The sequence below is a fragment of the Mus musculus genome, chromosome 9 (genome assembly GCF_000001635.26).
Source record: "Mus musculus strain C57BL/6J chromosome 9, GRCm38.p6 C57BL/6J".
In the NCBI taxonomy this organism is placed as follows: Eukaryota; Metazoa; Chordata; class Mammalia; order Rodentia; family Muridae; genus Mus; species Mus musculus.
Genome location: NC_000075.6, coordinates 58,822,313 through 58,839,297, shown reverse-complemented (window position 1 = coordinate 58,839,297; position 16,985 = coordinate 58,822,313). Strand labels below are relative to the sequence as shown.

Below are 16,985 nucleotides of genomic sequence, written 5' to 3'. Positions count from 1 at the left end.
CTGTTCAGCAAAGGAACTGCCCCATGGTGACAGACGGTGAGACATAGGACAGCAGTCAGCAGTTGTTAGGCACCTGCTACCTGCCAGGCACTAATCTGTATGGGGATTATCTTCTTTTGTCCTCATAAAGACACTAAGAAGCAGACACAAGTTATGCCCATTTTTATGACAAGAAGACTGAGGGTCAGTAAGTTGAGAACTTTGCTCTGTGTGTGTGTGTGTGTGTTTGTGTGTGTGTGTGTGTACACATATACATATATTGAATCAAGAATTCAAGGGCAAACAACACAACACAATTCCACAGAAGTAAAAGTTAGGCTAGTGGTATTTTTTTTACTCCCAAACTCTGTTCCCCTTTCCCTCCCTCCTCCAAACTCTTTACCATACACTCTTCCATGACTCCTTTCTCCTCAGCTTCTTCACTCGCTGATCCATCCACATCCCCTTTAACGATCCTAGACCATCCTTCTCCCCAGAGCCCCTCACACCTCAAGGTCAGGATGAGTCAGCACCCTCCTCCTGCTTCCTGCTGTCACTCCCTGCCTCTGGTAGAAATGCCTACCAGATCCTTTGGGCATCCTGTCATCTCTTGGCCATCCTCCAGCATCCGTCTGCCACCCAGGGGGACCGTGGCAATCCTGGCACCTGGTTTGCAACCTTCCGTTCCACTCTGTCCTGCCACCACCCTGGGTGACTTCTGCTCTATGCCATGGGTGCAGACAGGCCCAGGCCCTTGGGAGCTAGAAGCCCCAATGCTAAGGACCCCCTCTCACTGTCCACTGCAGCCACACACCCTAGACCATGTGAGCACCTGCAATTGCCCCAGCTCAGCATGCTCCACGAGAGAGCCTCTCCACCCTCCCTCCCTCCTGCTTTCTGCAGCTGTGCCTGGTTAGCTTCAGGGTCCCAGAGCTACAGTCTGCTGACGCTTCAGACTCTCCCCTAAAGAGCTGCCTGTCCCAGACACGATGGTCCAACGCTCCCTTCACCTCTCATGCCGACCTTTCTGGAACAGTCTTCATAAAAACACAGCCCTGGCCTGGGGAGGGAATCTTTTTTTCCAAGCCTACATGTGGCTCAGCAAGAAATGCTCATCCATTAGAGTAAACATCCTGAGCAACTCCTGTCCCCACTCTCAGCTGGACCCTCAGCCCTTCCAGGAGACCTCAGTTGATGCCCCCACCCACCCACGGCCCATCTTCCAGAAACTCTGAAGTCACCTCATGCCCCTCCCACTAGCAGACTCCATCACCTTAAACTCTACAAAGAAGGGACAAGTCGCCAAAATGTCCCCTCCCTTTCTGCAGCCACACTTCTTTGTCTATTCTCTTCTTTCTAGACGGGAAGGAGCCTAAGGCTCTTTCACCTGCTTCTGGAAGCTAGCCTGGCTCCCTCTCCAGGGACCCTCTCTTGCCCACCTCCTTAGGCATCCTTTCCCAGTGGTCTCATGTAGCCCAGGCTAGACTCCACCTGGAAGATGACCTTGAACATCCTGCCTCCTGAGTGAACTAGTGGATTGCAGGCACGGGCTGACATGCCTAGCTTTGTACTGTTCCAGGGATTGAACCCAGGACCTCATGCGTGCTCGACTCACACTCTACTAACGGAGCAACAGACCCAGTTCAGCTTTTATTTTAAGTTCTATAAAGACAACAGCCAGAGCCAGGAGTCCAACCTGCAGGCCACAGGCCACCATGGCAGAACCTCCTGCCACTCTCACTCTCCAAGCTTGTCCAAGCTCCCATTTGCTAAAGCCCTCTTTTGTCTCACCTGCTGGCTGCCTGCCGGTGAGGAGACCCTGCTGGCCTCTGTCCTGGGCTTGCATGTCAAGATCACCCCAGTCCTAGCTGACCTATCCATCTGCTATCACCCTCTCAGCACAGGCTTCTAGAGAGACGCATACTCTCTCCACCACCTCCTTCCTGCCCAGCCCCACTTGGGCCCCAGGGTCTCCCCACAACAGTGGAGAGACTGCTCTTTTCCTCCCACCCCCGCCTGGCCACCAGGGCTCTATTTTTAACCCACCTCAAAATCTCTGACTCAGAATCACAGGGCTCCCAGGTAGCTGCTCGCAGCTGCCTCGGCTGCTGCAGACACAGACTCACAACCAAGGGTTGCTGGCTGGGCTTGGACTGTGGGTCAGAGCATGCTTTTCTAATGTTTCCACAATCATAGGCCACTCGAGAAACAATTGTTCTGTTCTCATAGGTCCCTGAATGACCCTTTAGTCCTTGTCTCTTCTAAGGTCCCTCACTAGTTAGGCTAAAGTTTCAGCCCCTCATAATAGAGTGAAGGCTGGTGTCGGCCACTCAGTGGAAACAAGGCAAGTTGTGTGCTATGACTGACCCACCCCTTCCAGACGATGGGATATAGGCACCTGAGTGTCTGCTTAAGGTTTGGGCTTCAGCAAGTGAGGATAGGGCCTGACATCTGTATTGCTGACAAGTCCCATGTTGGATTAACTACAATACTCTTATTTCCCTGTTTTAGACAGAGTCTCTTGTAGCCCAGGTTGGAATGACTTTGGACTTCTGACCCTTGGGCCTCCGCCACTGCCGAGTGCTGGGATTAGGGGTGTGTGCCACCATGTATGTAGTGATAGGGAATGGACCTAGGGTTTTGTGTATGCCAGGCAAGCACTCTACCAATTGAGCGGCATCCCCAGCTCCTGAGATACTACTTCTAACACATTATATAGTGTATATAACCAGCACATGTTGGCCATTATCACCACCACCATCATTCTGTGCCAACAAAATACAGGGCCTAACCTAGGAATTGTAGGGACTCTATGAAACACTCCCTGAATGTTTCACCACCACCCCTGGCTTTACCTCAAGCAGCACTCTCTCTGAGAGACGGGCAGACCCACCCCGTGGGGGAGCTGATGACATAGAGACCAACTCAAGATGCAGCTTACTTGGTTCTGCATCACAGAGGCTGTGCCTGCCAGAAGGGAATTCAGCCAAGGCTCAAAGGGAAAGCAGGGGACAGTGTGGCCTGCTGACTACTACAGCCTCAAAGAGGAGCAGAGGGATCAGTGCTGTGGCTAGACACAGCAGGAGAGCAGGGACAGGAGCCCAGGGGTCTCAGGGCTCTTTGTGTCTCTGAGCTGCTGCAGTTCCTTGCATTATTAGTTCCTGTCTCTCACAGCCCTCCTCAGATTCCCCACCACCACCATCAGTCCACAGAGAGGACAAGGGCGGGCACACTGAAGGCATCATAGAGGTCAGAAAGGCTGGGTATCAGGCTGAGCCTGGAGAAAGAAAAGGGAGTGTGGCTCAGCGGCCTCAGCCTGATGGAGGAAAGATAGGGGTGCCCTGAAAGGCGGGCCCAGAAGCTCCGGGAGTCATGGGCATTGTAGATTTCCCTGGGAACAGACTGTTACTGCACCTCTCGATGACGACGTGTACTCTCCTCCTAGCCCAGCTGCTGGGGACACTTTGAGGTGATAACCCATTGCTTTTCTCAGAGACTGAGTTCTCTGTACACAGACACAAACTAGAATATATGTACATGCATATGTGTGTACACACAGAGGCACACATATACACAGACACACACAGACACACACACGGACACACACATACACACACCAAAACAGCACAGCAAGGGACATCTGCTTGCTCAACAACACTCCCAAGTTTTCAGGATGCTGAACTCCCTCAGCCTAGCCACCCAGCATCTTAAAGTTTCACTCGACAAGAGAAGATTTAAAGAAAATGGGGAGGGGAGCAACAGTTAACGAACTTAGAGCTACACACAAGAACAAAGACTCAAGTACCACTCCCCCAGGAGCCTCCTGATCTACCATTCAGGAGCCTGGGACAAAAATAGAGCATTGTTGTAGTAGAGCACGTGAACACCACCCTGCCCCCAAGGGAAGCCAGGTACCTGGCCTCACCTGCCCTTACAAAAAGGCCTACGGGGTGAAGGAGAAAATGTCTCCATCGGGTTTGGACTGCAGTAGCTATGGTAGGGAGGACCCATAAAGCAAAATTTTACTGTACACCCTGATTTTGCTGAGGTGAGTTAGTTGAGCAGTAAGGATCCCACTGGGGAATGTGGGCTCCGAGGACCTGGGGCCAGATGGATCTCTTGTTCTCCCCAGGAAAACTGTCTTAAAGAGGAGTCTGAACAAGGGCTGGGCTCCTTCAGTGCCCTCTGAGCCTGGTTTTCATGATTCTGATTTACAACAACCTGTGTGGGGGAAGGGGGGAAAGAATTCACTAGAGAAGAGGGCCTGTCCCTTGGGGCACGGCATGGGGCAGAGGGGTCAGAATTTGACTAGGGCCCTAGGAAGCTAATGCAGGATTGAGGCAAGGAGGAGCTACCCCAGCAGATGTTTCAGGCCAGAGGTCCCTCAGGAGGCCCGCCACATGGGCCCCCAGAGTGAGTAGCATGAGGCAGTAGGAGGGTGTGCCCGCTAGTATTCTGTCAACATCACTCAAGCCGAGGTCATCTGGGAAGAGAGAACTCCCATCAGATTGCCTGTAGGCAAATCTATGGGGCACTTTCTTGATTAGTGATTGATACGGGAGGACCCAGCTCACTGTGGGTAGGACTACCCCTAAGACAATGGTCCTAGGTTACAGTAAAGAAAACAGACCATACAAGCCATAAGGAGCAAACCCAGTCAGCAGCACTCCTCCACAGCCTCTGCATCAGCTCCTGCCTCCAGGCTCCGGCTTCAGTTCCTTCCCTGCCTTCCATGATGGATTGTGACCACAATGCGTAAGTCAAATAAACCCTTCCTCCCTGTGTGACTTTTGGCCATGGTATTTATCACAGCAGTAGAAAGTGAACGGAGGGGGCTGGTGAGACGGCTCAGTGGGTAAGAGCACCCGACTGCTCTTCTGAAGGTCCGGAGTTCAAATCCCAGCAACCACATGGTGGCTCACAACCATCCATAACGAGATCTGACTCCCTCTTCTGGAGTGTCTGAAGACAGCTACAGTGTACTTACATATAATAAATAAATAAATAAATCTAAAAAAATTAAAAAAAAAAAAAAAAGAAAGTGAACGGAGACAGGGTGTTTCCTGCCTAGCCGCATTCTGGAGAGGCCAGATTACGTAAAGACCTTGGGGACCCTGCAGTGGCCACCACTCAGGCTTTGGGACCTTGCTAAAACTCAATCCTCATCCTTCTCCTATTCAAACAGAGAAAAGAGGCCACAGAAGTATGCTGAGGCCTCTGAGGCTGGAACGGCCACTTCCATAGCTGACAGTCCTAGCGGCTCATGGGTTCCTCCAACCACATCCACCTATCATGACCTGCAGTCTCCGTGAGTCCTAACACTGAGTGCTCTCCACAGGCCAGCTCTGAGCTTCCAGGAGTGGGCAACCATCCTCAGGAGTTGTCCCCAGGAGCTAGGAGGACACAGTCGGGACCTTAGGCAAGAAGGTGACATCTTTTTCACTAAGCTCTCATTCCAAGTTGGTGCCTGGGTAGGAACATAGCAAAGAACATAGAAAAAAAAGTCTTCTTGCCTTCCACTCCACAGGGCTAGGAGCTAATGGAGAGCCCCTACCCTGTCCCCTGCACCCACGAGCTAGCAAGTCCTCAGCAGAAAGATGTCAGAGGTGCCCTAACTACTCTAGGACCAAAGACTATAAAATGGCAGTTTCTCGCCTGACTTGGCTCAGTAGAGTCGAGGTTCTTTCTCATCAGCTCTTCTGGTCAGCAGGGCCCTGCTGGCTCCGTTTGCACTAATGGGGTCAGGATTGCAGGCTCAATATCTATTTGTGCAATTAGCTCTGCTCTCTTCTCAGGCTTAGCCTGAGTCCTGACCCTGGATGCTGAGAGAGGAAAGATGCTTGCCGAGGTCCCATGGCAATGATGGTAGGACAGACTCCGAGTGCAGGGAAGGCTAACACATAAGCAAGCTCAGGGTGGAAAGGCAAGGGCTCCAGGGGAGCTAACCTGGGCTCATCTGCAGAAACTTCTCAGCTAGACCACAATTCTTCTAAAAGGTGTTACATGAATCAGTGAGACCTAGGTGCCTGCAGGTCTTCAGGTGCCCGTGGGAAAAAACAGGCGTTTTAAATCTTCAGAGAAACTGCAGAAAGAAAAACCTATGGTTGGCCAGGCATTTAGTGGCCAGGGACTTGTGTTAATCATTGACAGGGGCTGCTCCAGCCTTCAAGGGGACTGCAGGGTAATTACTTCTGGGCTCCAGGCCACATGCTCAGTGACATTATGACAGCGGTGTCTGCCTTCTGGGCCTTGTGAGGAAGGAGAAGGGAGTCTCCTCCAAGGCTGTTTGCAAGGCTCAGAGCAAATACACAGCAACAGCAGAGGCAGGCAGGCAGGCAACAGGGCCAAGCACCTGGGAGTTAAGAAGGCAGCCAAAGGAGTGCAGACTCAGAGAACCAGAGTCTGATAACACCCACCCCAAGAAGGTGGCTCAGTGTCCCAACAACATCTTCCTAGAAAGCATGCAGAGTGATTCTCCCTCCTTCAGACCCAGGTCAGATTGTCCCTTGTTCGCCATGCATGCACACTGCCCTGCCCTTTTTCTGTCTCCCTGACACAAGCCCCAGAGACCTTACAAGGAGCCAGCGTCCTCCCCTGTCAGGTAAGTGGTGACTTTCCCACAACTTATGGAAACAGTCTTAGAACATAGACTGCTGAAGGGCATGACCCCATCTTGCTCCTCCTCAAGCCCAGAAAACAGTGCATTAGCCAGCCCTGTTATGTATTAATTTCTGAAAGCCTCTTGCACGCAGACATAACACATCCACCCACGTGGGTAAATGCTTAGACAGACATAAAACCACCAGTACAATTATCAGGCCCCCGCAGCTGCTGGGATCAGACCCGGAAGCCCTACTGCATGCCCTATAGAGTTCTGGAGACTGTGGGCAGAGGGAGTCCTGCTAGGGAGCCCATGCCCACTACATGCCCATCACCAGGCATCATTATTCTACATGTGCCTCGGGCCTTGCTGCCTGGCTGGGAACACCAGACACCAGCCCCAACAATGAGGGGCAGAGTAGGGTGGGGAGTGGTCATGGATGAGACTTGGCAGTTCCAGTAGCGGTGGCATGGGCATTTATTTGTAATTTGTGCTTTGCCTACCAGCATGGACCAAAGGCATCCAGCTCAGCTAAGAGGCAGAGGAGCTTCGGAAAGAAAGGGGCGCACAAGGTGGCGAATGTCCTTAATCCTACTCCAAGATTGGGGCCTCCAGGAAGACACTAAAATTAGTTCACAGGTTTTGCTACTAGCCCTGAACCAAGCCTTTATCTCATGAGCCCCTGGTCCTAGTCATGGCTGACCTTTGATCCTGCTCATAAGCTGAGCCTTCATCCCAATCACAAACAAAGTTCTAGTGGTCACACTCCAAGTCCAGACCACAATCTCAGACTGAGCCCTGATCTTCATCAGAGACTGAACTCTGACCCTGACCACAGAATGAGCCCAGGTTCCAGACCTAGGGCTCATCTGAGTTCCAATCTTTGCACCCTCATTTTTCTAAAGGATCCAATAAATAGACCACAGCACTATGTGTTCTCTGGTGGACTGAGCACAGACACCCTGGCTGATTGCCCCCCGACCCCCCCCCCAGGAACCTAAGCCATCCTTACTGGAACAGGGACTTCGATGGTACCCTGGTGTGCTACCAAATCCCAGCAGTTAAGTCCTGTCAGGGGAAGATCAGGTGGGTAGTTCTGTTGACCTTTGTAGAGAGACATCACATAACCCAGTGGGTTCTGGTTTTGTCTTTGATGTAAATTTCCTTCGAAGCATTCTCTGCTCCCCTGCTTCCGTCTATGCAAGGAACACTCTAGACAAAGGGCCTGCTTAAATCTTTACTTTGGGGCTCTTAGCCTAATAGATTGCCCCTCCCCCCGTACCTGGTGGCTACCCCCTTTCCTGAGTCCCTCCATAATGTCTTGATTCTCAAGAGAACATTCCCTAGGAATACTGATATGATTAAGTTTTTAAAGCAAAGGAGAAAAGGTGAAGCAAGGAGAAGGAAGTGAGGAGGGCCTCAGTTAGGAGTCCTGAAGATGAGGCTGGTTTTCCCAATGATGAGATTGGAAATGAATTGCTCTCTGACCCCCAGAGTAACCTTTTCTATAAAATGAGCATAATTAAACCATCTGGGGGCACTTTGAAGAGTAAATGAGATAAAATATATCCAGTTCCCCATACGATCTGGCACATGACAGCTGCTTCATTCATGATGGTAGTTCTTGGTCTATAAGCCTGCCTGACTGTAGTCTCCCTATTTGAGTGAAGGGCTATGAACTCAGAAGTGATAAGGGTTTGGGTAGCTCGATGGTAAAGGGCAGGCTGGTAATGAAGGAGACATCATAGGAACAGCTGGGGTCCAGGGACTGGAGAAAAGATGGAAACCCTAAGCATCGCTGGGAGGTGAACCGCTGGCTTTCCTGGGCTCCGGACTGTGAGGTGAAGATGCTGAGGCCAGACCTGCTCTCCTCAGCATTTTGGAGAGAAGTTCCCAAGCTGTGTGTATGTGTGTCTCTGTGTGTGTGTCTGTGTGTGAGTATCTGTGTGTGTCTATGTATGTCTGTGTCTGTCTGTCTTTGTGTATGTGTGTATGTATGTATGTATGAGTGTGTCTATGTGTGTGTTTTGAGTGTGTGTATATATGTATGTGTGTGTGTTTTGAGTGTGTGTATGTATGTGTGATTGTGTGTGTTTTGAGTGTGTATATGTATGTGTGTGGGTTGTATGTGTATATGTATGTGTGAGTGAGTGAGTGAGTGCGTGTGTGTGTGTGTGTGTGTGTGTGTGTGTGTGTGTGAGCGCCAGAGGTCGCCATCAGGCAGTTTACTCGATTGCTCTCCACCTTATTTTGGGGGTAGGGTCTCTCACTAAACTTGGGGCTCACCAGTTTGGTTATATGACCTGTCTAACAAGCCACAGGAATCCTTCTGTCTTTACCTCCACACTGGGATTAAAGGCACAAGATATTGAACCTGGATTTTTAAAAGTTATTAATGTGGATACTGGGCATACCACTCATGTCCTCAGTACTTACAGAGCAAACACTTTACTGTCTGATACAGGCCTCAACCCCTGTATATCCAGGTTCTATCTGACCTTAAAGCATTGGCTCACCTCTGTCACAATGCACTATGCCAGCCAAACAGCTTATCTCAGTGCTGAATTTGCTCCACAAGATGCAGAGTACCCACATACTCTTCTGTGTTATCTTGAGCATCCTCTGTGCCAGAGAACTCACCACCTCTCAGTACTGCCTCCTGCCCCAGCTTTGGGTGTTGGTGATGGTAGAAAGTGTCTTGAGTGGCTTCCTGGCCCTTGGGACCACAGATTTCCAGGTCCCTGGCAATGCTTTCTCAGCAAGGAAGCCTGGCTGGCAGAGAACATCCTTTCCACAGCCAAGACAATGCCCCTGCCCTCCCGTGGCCCTCTCTGGCTGGGGAATGTGGATTCTTCAGCATCCCCTGGGCCCAAGCAGGACTGCCTGGCTGGCCTCTGTGGCCTTTCTATTAATTAGCAACTGGCAGTAGCAGCTTTGTAAGAGCTCTCAAGTCAGGCTGGAGCCATGGCCGCCTCAGTTATAGGACAAGCCCCCAAGGGACTGGGCCAGGACCTATTGCGCTACATGGTTTTCCCCTTGGTATCCAGTGTCGTGGCAGACACAAGGGCCACTCAGGCTTCTCTGACACTTGTCCACCCTGTTATCTGACTGGAGGCTAAGAGAGGGAGAAAGAAGTTGACAGGCAAGCCTTTCCCACAGGGAAGGCTGCTGGCCAGGGACAGAAACAGAGAAAGAGAGAGAGCACAGGATTGGAACAGATTCCCTGCTCAAAGTACTAAGGCAGCTGCTATTCAGGATGTCTCTGTTCCCTTCCAGCTGGCCACTGTCACAGCTACCTGTCACCTCTGGACTCTGACTGACAATGCCTACCTACTGTGGAAATCTCATTGCTGTAAGAGTTCCCTAAGTGCCCTATCTTTTTGTTCCCTCTCTCAGGCCTCAGCCTCTGACTCTTAGGACTGGAGAGCAGCTGAAAGACTGGTGACATGGAGTGACAGTTGTCCTCTGGTCACCTGGTCTCTTCCTGCTTCAGCTTCCCCCAGAAGGCAGTATGCAAACCCAAACCAAACCTGTAAGGGCAGGCGGTGAGACTGTGAATCTGATATCCTGGGGTACAAGCTGATCTTGGAAGCTCAGGCCCCACTTAACTTTACAGTGTCCTGCCCTGCTGAACTGAAACTGGAACTGGAGGCAAGGGTTCCATTGCCAAAGATATAGGAAACAGTCTCAGGGCCCTGCAAGCAAGCCTTCCTGAAACATGTGGGCTGTGAGCTCAGGACTCCAAGCCTGGTCCCAGGGCACCGGCAACATTTTTACACACCAAAAGCTACATTTTAACGAGGTCCCAGGGTGAGATGGATAACAGGCCAATGAGAAGCTGCATTAAAACAGCCAGAGTGCCACCCAATGCCACAAGGTAGCCAGGAGAGAAGGATGAGTGGTTTGGAAGACCTGGGAATGTGAAACTTTCCAACCTGGAGAGGAGAGCAGATGAACAGGCAGATAGAAGAACACCGTGGGGGTTCCCTGTATGACGCCTGCTACCTACCGGTATGAACCTCTCATTTCATAAAAACAACAGGGTAGAGACCAGGCCAAACAAGAAGGCAGGCCCCAGACCCATCAAGCAGTTAGCAGTCTTAAGAGCTAGAATCAAGCTACAGAGAGAACTGGGTAGTCAAGGGGTTTAGGCCTCTGGCCCAGTGGGTTTCCAGGCACCTGTATTCGTGAAGACAACATATTCTAAGCTCTGCTAGCTCTAGTGTGGAATGCTACACCGCTGGAGAGTCCGCTGCCCACTGTGCCACCAGACAGCACCACCTGGGGCTGCTCACCTTGGAATTCCCCTCTGCACCAAGGCGCCCTCCCCTCCCTGCTGCCAGTGCCTGCTGTGTCTTTCACCCAGCTTCCCACATACCCAGCAGGAACAGCTGGCCCCAAAAAGGCTCCCCTTAGAAAGGGCCTCCAAACTCCCTGCCCCAGAATCAGGCTGCCTCTTTCCTGAACAGTCCTTCCCAAGGCTGCAAGGAAAAGTACACGGGAGTGAGGCTGAAAAAAGAGCCAGGCAGTGAGTCCCCAAACTCTCCTTCCCTTCCTCAGGCTTCCAACTCTGATCCCTGACAGCTTATGCACTCTGCCAGCAATGGGAGACCCAAGTCCAGACCACAGAGGGAGGCCCAGACCCCACTCACATCATAATAGGCCCCAAGGGAGGCTAATACCCCACCCCCACCAGAGCCTAGACCCTCTCTTGGCATGGCCTCTGCAGTGGAACCCACAGTCATCGGGCCTCACGTGATTTTCAATTTAGGGATGCTTCAGACACAGGAAACGGTGCCATGTTTTGTGAGCCCACATATGTGTGCATTTCTCTAGATACTGACTTGGTAGTTTCCAACAGATTATCCATAAAGTCCCTGATGACAAACTAGTTCAGAACCCCCAGCCAGAGCCCAGGACAGAGGCCCATGTGGTCCACCTAAGACCAAGGGGAGGAAAGAGTGAGGGCAGGGAAGGTATTTGACCACTCACTGTAGACTCTCACATCATCTGTGTACCTACAGTTATACAGTTTGTGTCTAACATAGAAATAAGCAAGAGAAGTCCCATTTTCTGGGCCGGAAAACTGAGGCTCACAGAAGGTTGATAACTTCAGTAGGGCCTAATAGCAAACAGGTTGGGCAAGGGCTGTGCACTGAGCAGCGGCATTGATCTGGGGCAGGGATCAGCCACACAATGATGACTTAGGCAACTCCTAGGACCTACCATCATCAAAGTATCCAGAATTCCAAAGCCCAACTGCTTTGGCCTCCAATAAAAGAATGCTTTTAGATTCTTCTGTCTCTTCCTTTCCTCCTGGATTTAAAAGGATAAAGTGAGGAGAAGAGGTGATCCAAGCTTTTGCCTGATCTATTGTCAAGGCTGAGCCGCTGTCTGAGGCACAACGGAAGACCCAGAGCTAATATCCAGATAAGAATTTCCCTGGCAACCACCATGTCCACCCACACATCCCCAAGACAGTCTCCAACATACACACAACCAGGTCAACTCCCTGAGCCCAGTGTCTGAAATTTTAGCCAACCAGCCTCAGGGGCAAAAATAGCTACACCTTCTCTTAAGGTCCCTCCTCCTCTCTTTCTTCCCCTCTCTATCTTCTTGGGAAACCAGTATTATCTAGCTAATGTCCTGTGTGTTCTTAGGTTCCAACATCAAACCCAGACTTCTAGGATAGACCTCCATTGGGAGGAAGGACCTATTCAGGAACCTTGGTTGATAGCCTGGGGGAAATGTCCTGAGGGTTGCCACATGCTGGTCTCTTCCATTAACAAACTGTAAGTATGAACTTCAAACGGCCAATGGGGTGCTGGAGAAGAAGGGAAGTCGGAAGCCTTGGAGACTGCAGAAGCCACGTGAATAGATAGTGTGATGGGATTGATACAGACACAGAGAAGAGATGGCCTAGTCTCTCTCAGTCACTGCCCAAGTTATGGTGAGTCTCAAAGCAAGCCCGTGACTTCCCAGGGAAAGGTTCCCCGGGCCCTCCTCTCCCCAGACAGGAGATGTCAGAAGCAGCCCATCACAGCCAGCCCTGAACTCCAAACCACAAACTCAATCTATCATGGTTTGCTGGTGATTCTTTATTAAACCAGTTCTGTAGGATCAATGCTTCCTGCCAATCAAAATGATGAATAAATCCTCTGTGGGTCTGGGAAGTGCTTGCAGAAGCTCTGGTGGGCGATGATGTCTGTCTCCAGATAAAAACCCAAGGCCAGCACCCAAAACTTTGTGGTTCAAGGCTTGGGTTCTCCAGGGGGCGTGGTGGTTTGGAAGGAGTGATGATGGGTTTTCTAAACTTAAAGGATTCATCTCTGACTTCTAAAGCCAAGACTAGCTGTTTTGGCCTAAGAGGCAGAGGGGGCACGACCACTGGCCTCCAGAGACTCACACACTCTGTCTTGGACTATTTTCCATCCTACAGCACCGGACAAGGCTGAGCATAGAAGATGAGCAGTTCCAGCTACAGTCTCTGTTGCTTGTTACGAAAACCCATATTAAAACCCATTTGGACCCCTGTTCTGTTGTCTATTATCAGTCGTTTGGAGCCCAGCCTCTCCAGTGTCCCAGACTTCATGTCTCCAAAGCCTGGCTCAGTGGGGGCTCTACAGCAAGGGGGCTGCAAGCTAGTATGTTATGAATGGCACAGGTAAGACTAGGAAGCGCCAGGTGTGGGGGAGGCTGGGCAGGGGGGAGGATGGCTTCAGTCCCAGATCTTCACCATCTGAGGGAAGATGTGTGGGGAGGGCAAGGCTTTGCAGTCAGAAGTTCTGTATCAATTCCTGTCATTGGAGGTAAGATATGCCTGAGGTTGATACTGGGGCTTGAAGATACATGTGAATGGAAGTTTCCCCACCACAAATATGGACAGAAGTTGAGCACTTAATTGGAGCACATTAGCAATCTCAAGTGATCAATACTGGACCTGTCTGTCACCACTTCTGAGGAAAGAGAAGCCTGGGACACTCAGGGACAGCAGGGGCAAAGGAGACATAGCTTCTGTCCACTTCTCCCTGGTTCCAAACGGGAGCATCAGCTCCCAGTTCCAATTATGGGAGTTCACGAAGGATCCTACCAAGGGTCTACCTTTGCTCACATCGTTTGAAGACTGCAGCTCTGTTTAGCAAGCCTGCTGCCTCCTTGCCCTCTGAGAATAGGAAGCATGGAAATTAAGAGTTAGAAAGAACAATCTCCCAAGAGAAGTGGGGGAAAGGAACCAAAAGAGGGTGCCTCTCCTTATTCACCACCTATTTTAAGCCACCAAAGTGTTGTCTGACTGGTCATTCCCAGCCAAAGAAATCTCTCTCATTGGACGGAAAATAGCTTTGCTCTCATTACAAATCCAGCTTCCCTGGAGTTTGTAAAGAGGCTCTGGAAGGCAAAAATGTTCCTTTATACAGGCAGGCCAGCAGGTAGGCAGGCAAGAGAGATAAACAGGGCAGGACACGGGGAAAGGACAAAAAAAAACCAGAGAGATCTTCATCCTAATCTGGTGTGCTAGGAAGGCCTCAAGAGACAGGAGAGAGTGGGGACTCAGAACCTTGACTGAGACAAAGGCATAACCCCTCGTGGACACAGCTCAGTGGTATCTCCTGATCACTGGCATTAGACTCGGGAGGTCCAAGAGGGGACAGGATCTCTCTCCCTAACTGGTCTAGGAACCCATGAGAGATCTTGTAGTCGCTAGAGTTTAGGCCATTGGGATGGAGATGGGACACTGGACCAGTTGGGGATCAATAGATAGCCGCACGTCAGTCAGGACAGCAGACATCTTCACTGTGAGCAAGGTCACTCTGCCCTGGCAGTGTGGAAGTTAACGGTGTAGGGTACCTGCTCCTGGTACACCACTCAACATGAGGGGCTGAGTAAAGATGTGCAGAGGACTTTCATCCTAGGCCTGAGGCCCCAGCAACCTCGACTGAGGAATCTGGCGGCAGCTTCACAGGCCCAGCAAAGATATTAATACCTGCAGTCAGCACCCAAGGAGCTGACCCAGCTGCTAAGATGGCTATCTCCCTCCATGGCCCTTCTCTGCAAGCTGAAGGACCTAGAGCTGTCTCTAGGACGGCCACCTTGACTCTGCAGCCTCTAAGGGGGAGGTGCGTGGCTTGGACAAGCAGTGCTCTACCCTGGCTGCAAGCATGGCTAGGCCAAACTCAGAACACCTTTGAGCTTGCCTCCAAAGTGGCCCAGACCCTGGAGGAGAGAAAACAGGAGCCTGAAGACTGAGGAAGTTCCCAGTGTACTGCAGGAGGTCCGGGGGTTTCTGGGACGCTCCAGGCATCCCACTTCTCTTGGAGCTCCCAGCGCAAGGAAGTAAAGTTAACTCGGGCTGGGAGGCTGGACTGGGAAGAGAGCCTGCAACTACACAAGGCATCCACTGGCATCCCCAACCTGGCCTCTTACCTGAAGTCACTGTAGGGGTGGATAATCCAAAACCCTGCTGACTTAACCCTCTCCTGCTCGCGCTCCACCGCTTTCTGGCTGCCGAACATCCTTAGGGAGAATTTGTTGACCCCAGGTTGCAGCATGGCACCGAACTGGCGCTGCATGAAGCCGCTCTGGCCCAGGCGCACCTCGGCCTCGGGGAGGATCTGGTCGCTGGCGGCCGCGCCTCCCTCCACTTTGATAGCGGTGTCCGCCGAGGGCTGCTCGCAGGAGGCAGAGGCCGGCTGCGGCGGCTGCTGGGGCGGCGGCGAGGCTGCGGGTTGTGCCGCGGTGGCCGGGCGCTCGGGTTCGGTCGCCAGGCCCGGGGGCGTCCTGTCCTCGCCGGGGGACGCATCGCCCTCAGCGGCGATGAGCCGCCGTTCCTCCGCGGAGTCATGCAGGTGCCCGAGACTGCTGCCGCCCCCTGCTCCACCACTGCCGCCGCCCCGGCTGCCCAGCGAGGCCAGACTCCCGCGGAAGCGCCTGCAGTCACCGTTGGTGCTGGACTTGCCGGCGCTGCGGCCCGGCCCCTCGCTCTCTGTCGCCCCGAGGGCCGCACCCCGGGACTCCGAGCAGCCCGCAGCCACCGAGGGAGAGGGCGAGGGCAGCGGCCGCAGCCGGATGCTCCTTCGGCTGGGGTCCTGGCGGCCCCCGGCCCCTTCTTCCTCACCATCCTCTTCCTCGTCCATGATCCACGCCTTGGCCCCCACCTGCTGCGGAAGGCTGTAGAGCCGCTTGCGCATGGACGGCGGCAGCTTGTCCATGGTGCCAGGGATTGGGCCGGGGGCAGCGGTGCGGGTGCGGCACGGGGGACCCGCTCCAGGTGCGCCTGCCAGTGAGGACGCGTCCTTCGCTGCCTCACGAGCCCATGATCGCGCGGGCTGCGCGCCGAGGGGAGGCTCCTAGTCCGGCTGCAGGTCCCCGGGTTCGCCGCGCTGCACCTCCTCCCGGGCCCGGCTTGGGCGCGGGGACCCCACGCTCCCTCCCTCTTTTCCCTCCCTCCTGCGATCAGGGGCGCGGCGCGCGGCCCGGCTCCAGGCGCCCCGCCCCCGCGGGGAACAATGGGCGCGGGCAGCGGCGGCGCTGCGGCCACCGCGCTCCGGGAACCGCTCCCGAGCGCAGAGCGCACTGCCCGCGCGGTTCCCGGGAGTGCGTCCGGCGGGTGTCTGGGGCTGTCAGCGCGTGTGACCGCCCGGGCTTTGCAGCTGGTCACCCGGGTTCTCGCTTTGCCTCCTCTAGCTGAGCCCAGCCGGCCGAGTCCTGGGGACTCCCGCCGCAGCGGAGCGGAGCCCAGCGGCCCGCCGGGCTTACATCAGCCTCCGCCTCTCCCGGAGCGCCCTCCGGCAGCGCTCGGGCTCCCGCGCCCCGGAATATTCATGAAGCCGCCGCAGCTCGCGGGTTGCCATAGGAGCGGCTTCTGCAGCCCGGCCTGCCTACCTGGGCTTCTTAAAGGGGCAGCGGCGTCCCAGCCCAGACATAGAGGGGGGCGGAGGGGGCCGGGCCCCGCGAGGGGCGCAGGGCGGAACCTCGCCAGACCTTAGGGACTGAGGTAGGAGGTGTCCTTACTCCTGTGCGCGTAATGATTCCTGCTGGCCACGGACTGAGAGCTCCCGCTGGGGCTCAAGATTTGGGGGCGGGGTTTCCCAGTCTCTCCCGCGAGCTTCGGGCTTTCCTTGCCTAGCCCGCTGTCTCCACGCTAGGGTCTCCGACCCTCCTCCGGGGAGGCGTGCCGGTCGTAAGGCTGCGGAGCGGCTGCTTTCCCGCAACTCGCCTGGAGAGGGGGTTTCCGGAAAACGCTTCGAGTCCGGGCGGCTCCCAGGGTTTTCCTGAGCCAGGGGCGGGGGGCGAATCCCGCGTGGGTCTTCCCCGGCGCGGCGAGGAGGGCTTGCGGGAAACTCTCCAGGCGCTCACTGGGCGCGCGGGTGGACCCACTTCTGCGAGGTAAGACTTCGAAGAAATGCGC

At 53.6% G+C, this 16,985-nt stretch overlaps 2 protein-coding genes across 2 annotated transcripts in view; one reads left to right on the top strand and one right to left on the bottom strand.

Annotated features, from left to right (window-relative positions):
* Hcn4 (hyperpolarization-activated, cyclic nucleotide-gated K+ 4) overlaps positions 1–16,349 on the bottom strand; it is a 40,227-nt gene extending 23,878 nt beyond the window's left edge. Inside the window, exon 1 of the mRNA NM_001081192.3 lies at positions 15,002–16,349. Within this exon, the coding sequence (NP_001074661.1) occupies positions 15,002–15,786 (785 nt within the window). The 5' untranslated portion in view covers positions 15,787–16,349. The remainder of the gene's footprint in view (positions 1–15,001) is intronic.
* Positions 16,350–16,591: 242 nt separating this feature from the next.
* Rec114 (REC114 meiotic recombination protein) overlaps positions 16,592–16,985 on the top strand; it is a 169,851-nt gene continuing 169,457 nt past the window's right edge. The window contains exon 1 of the mRNA XM_030244650.1: positions 16,592–16,963. The gene's annotated coding sequence lies outside the window, so the exon portion shown is untranslated. The remainder of the gene's footprint in view (positions 16,964–16,985) is intronic.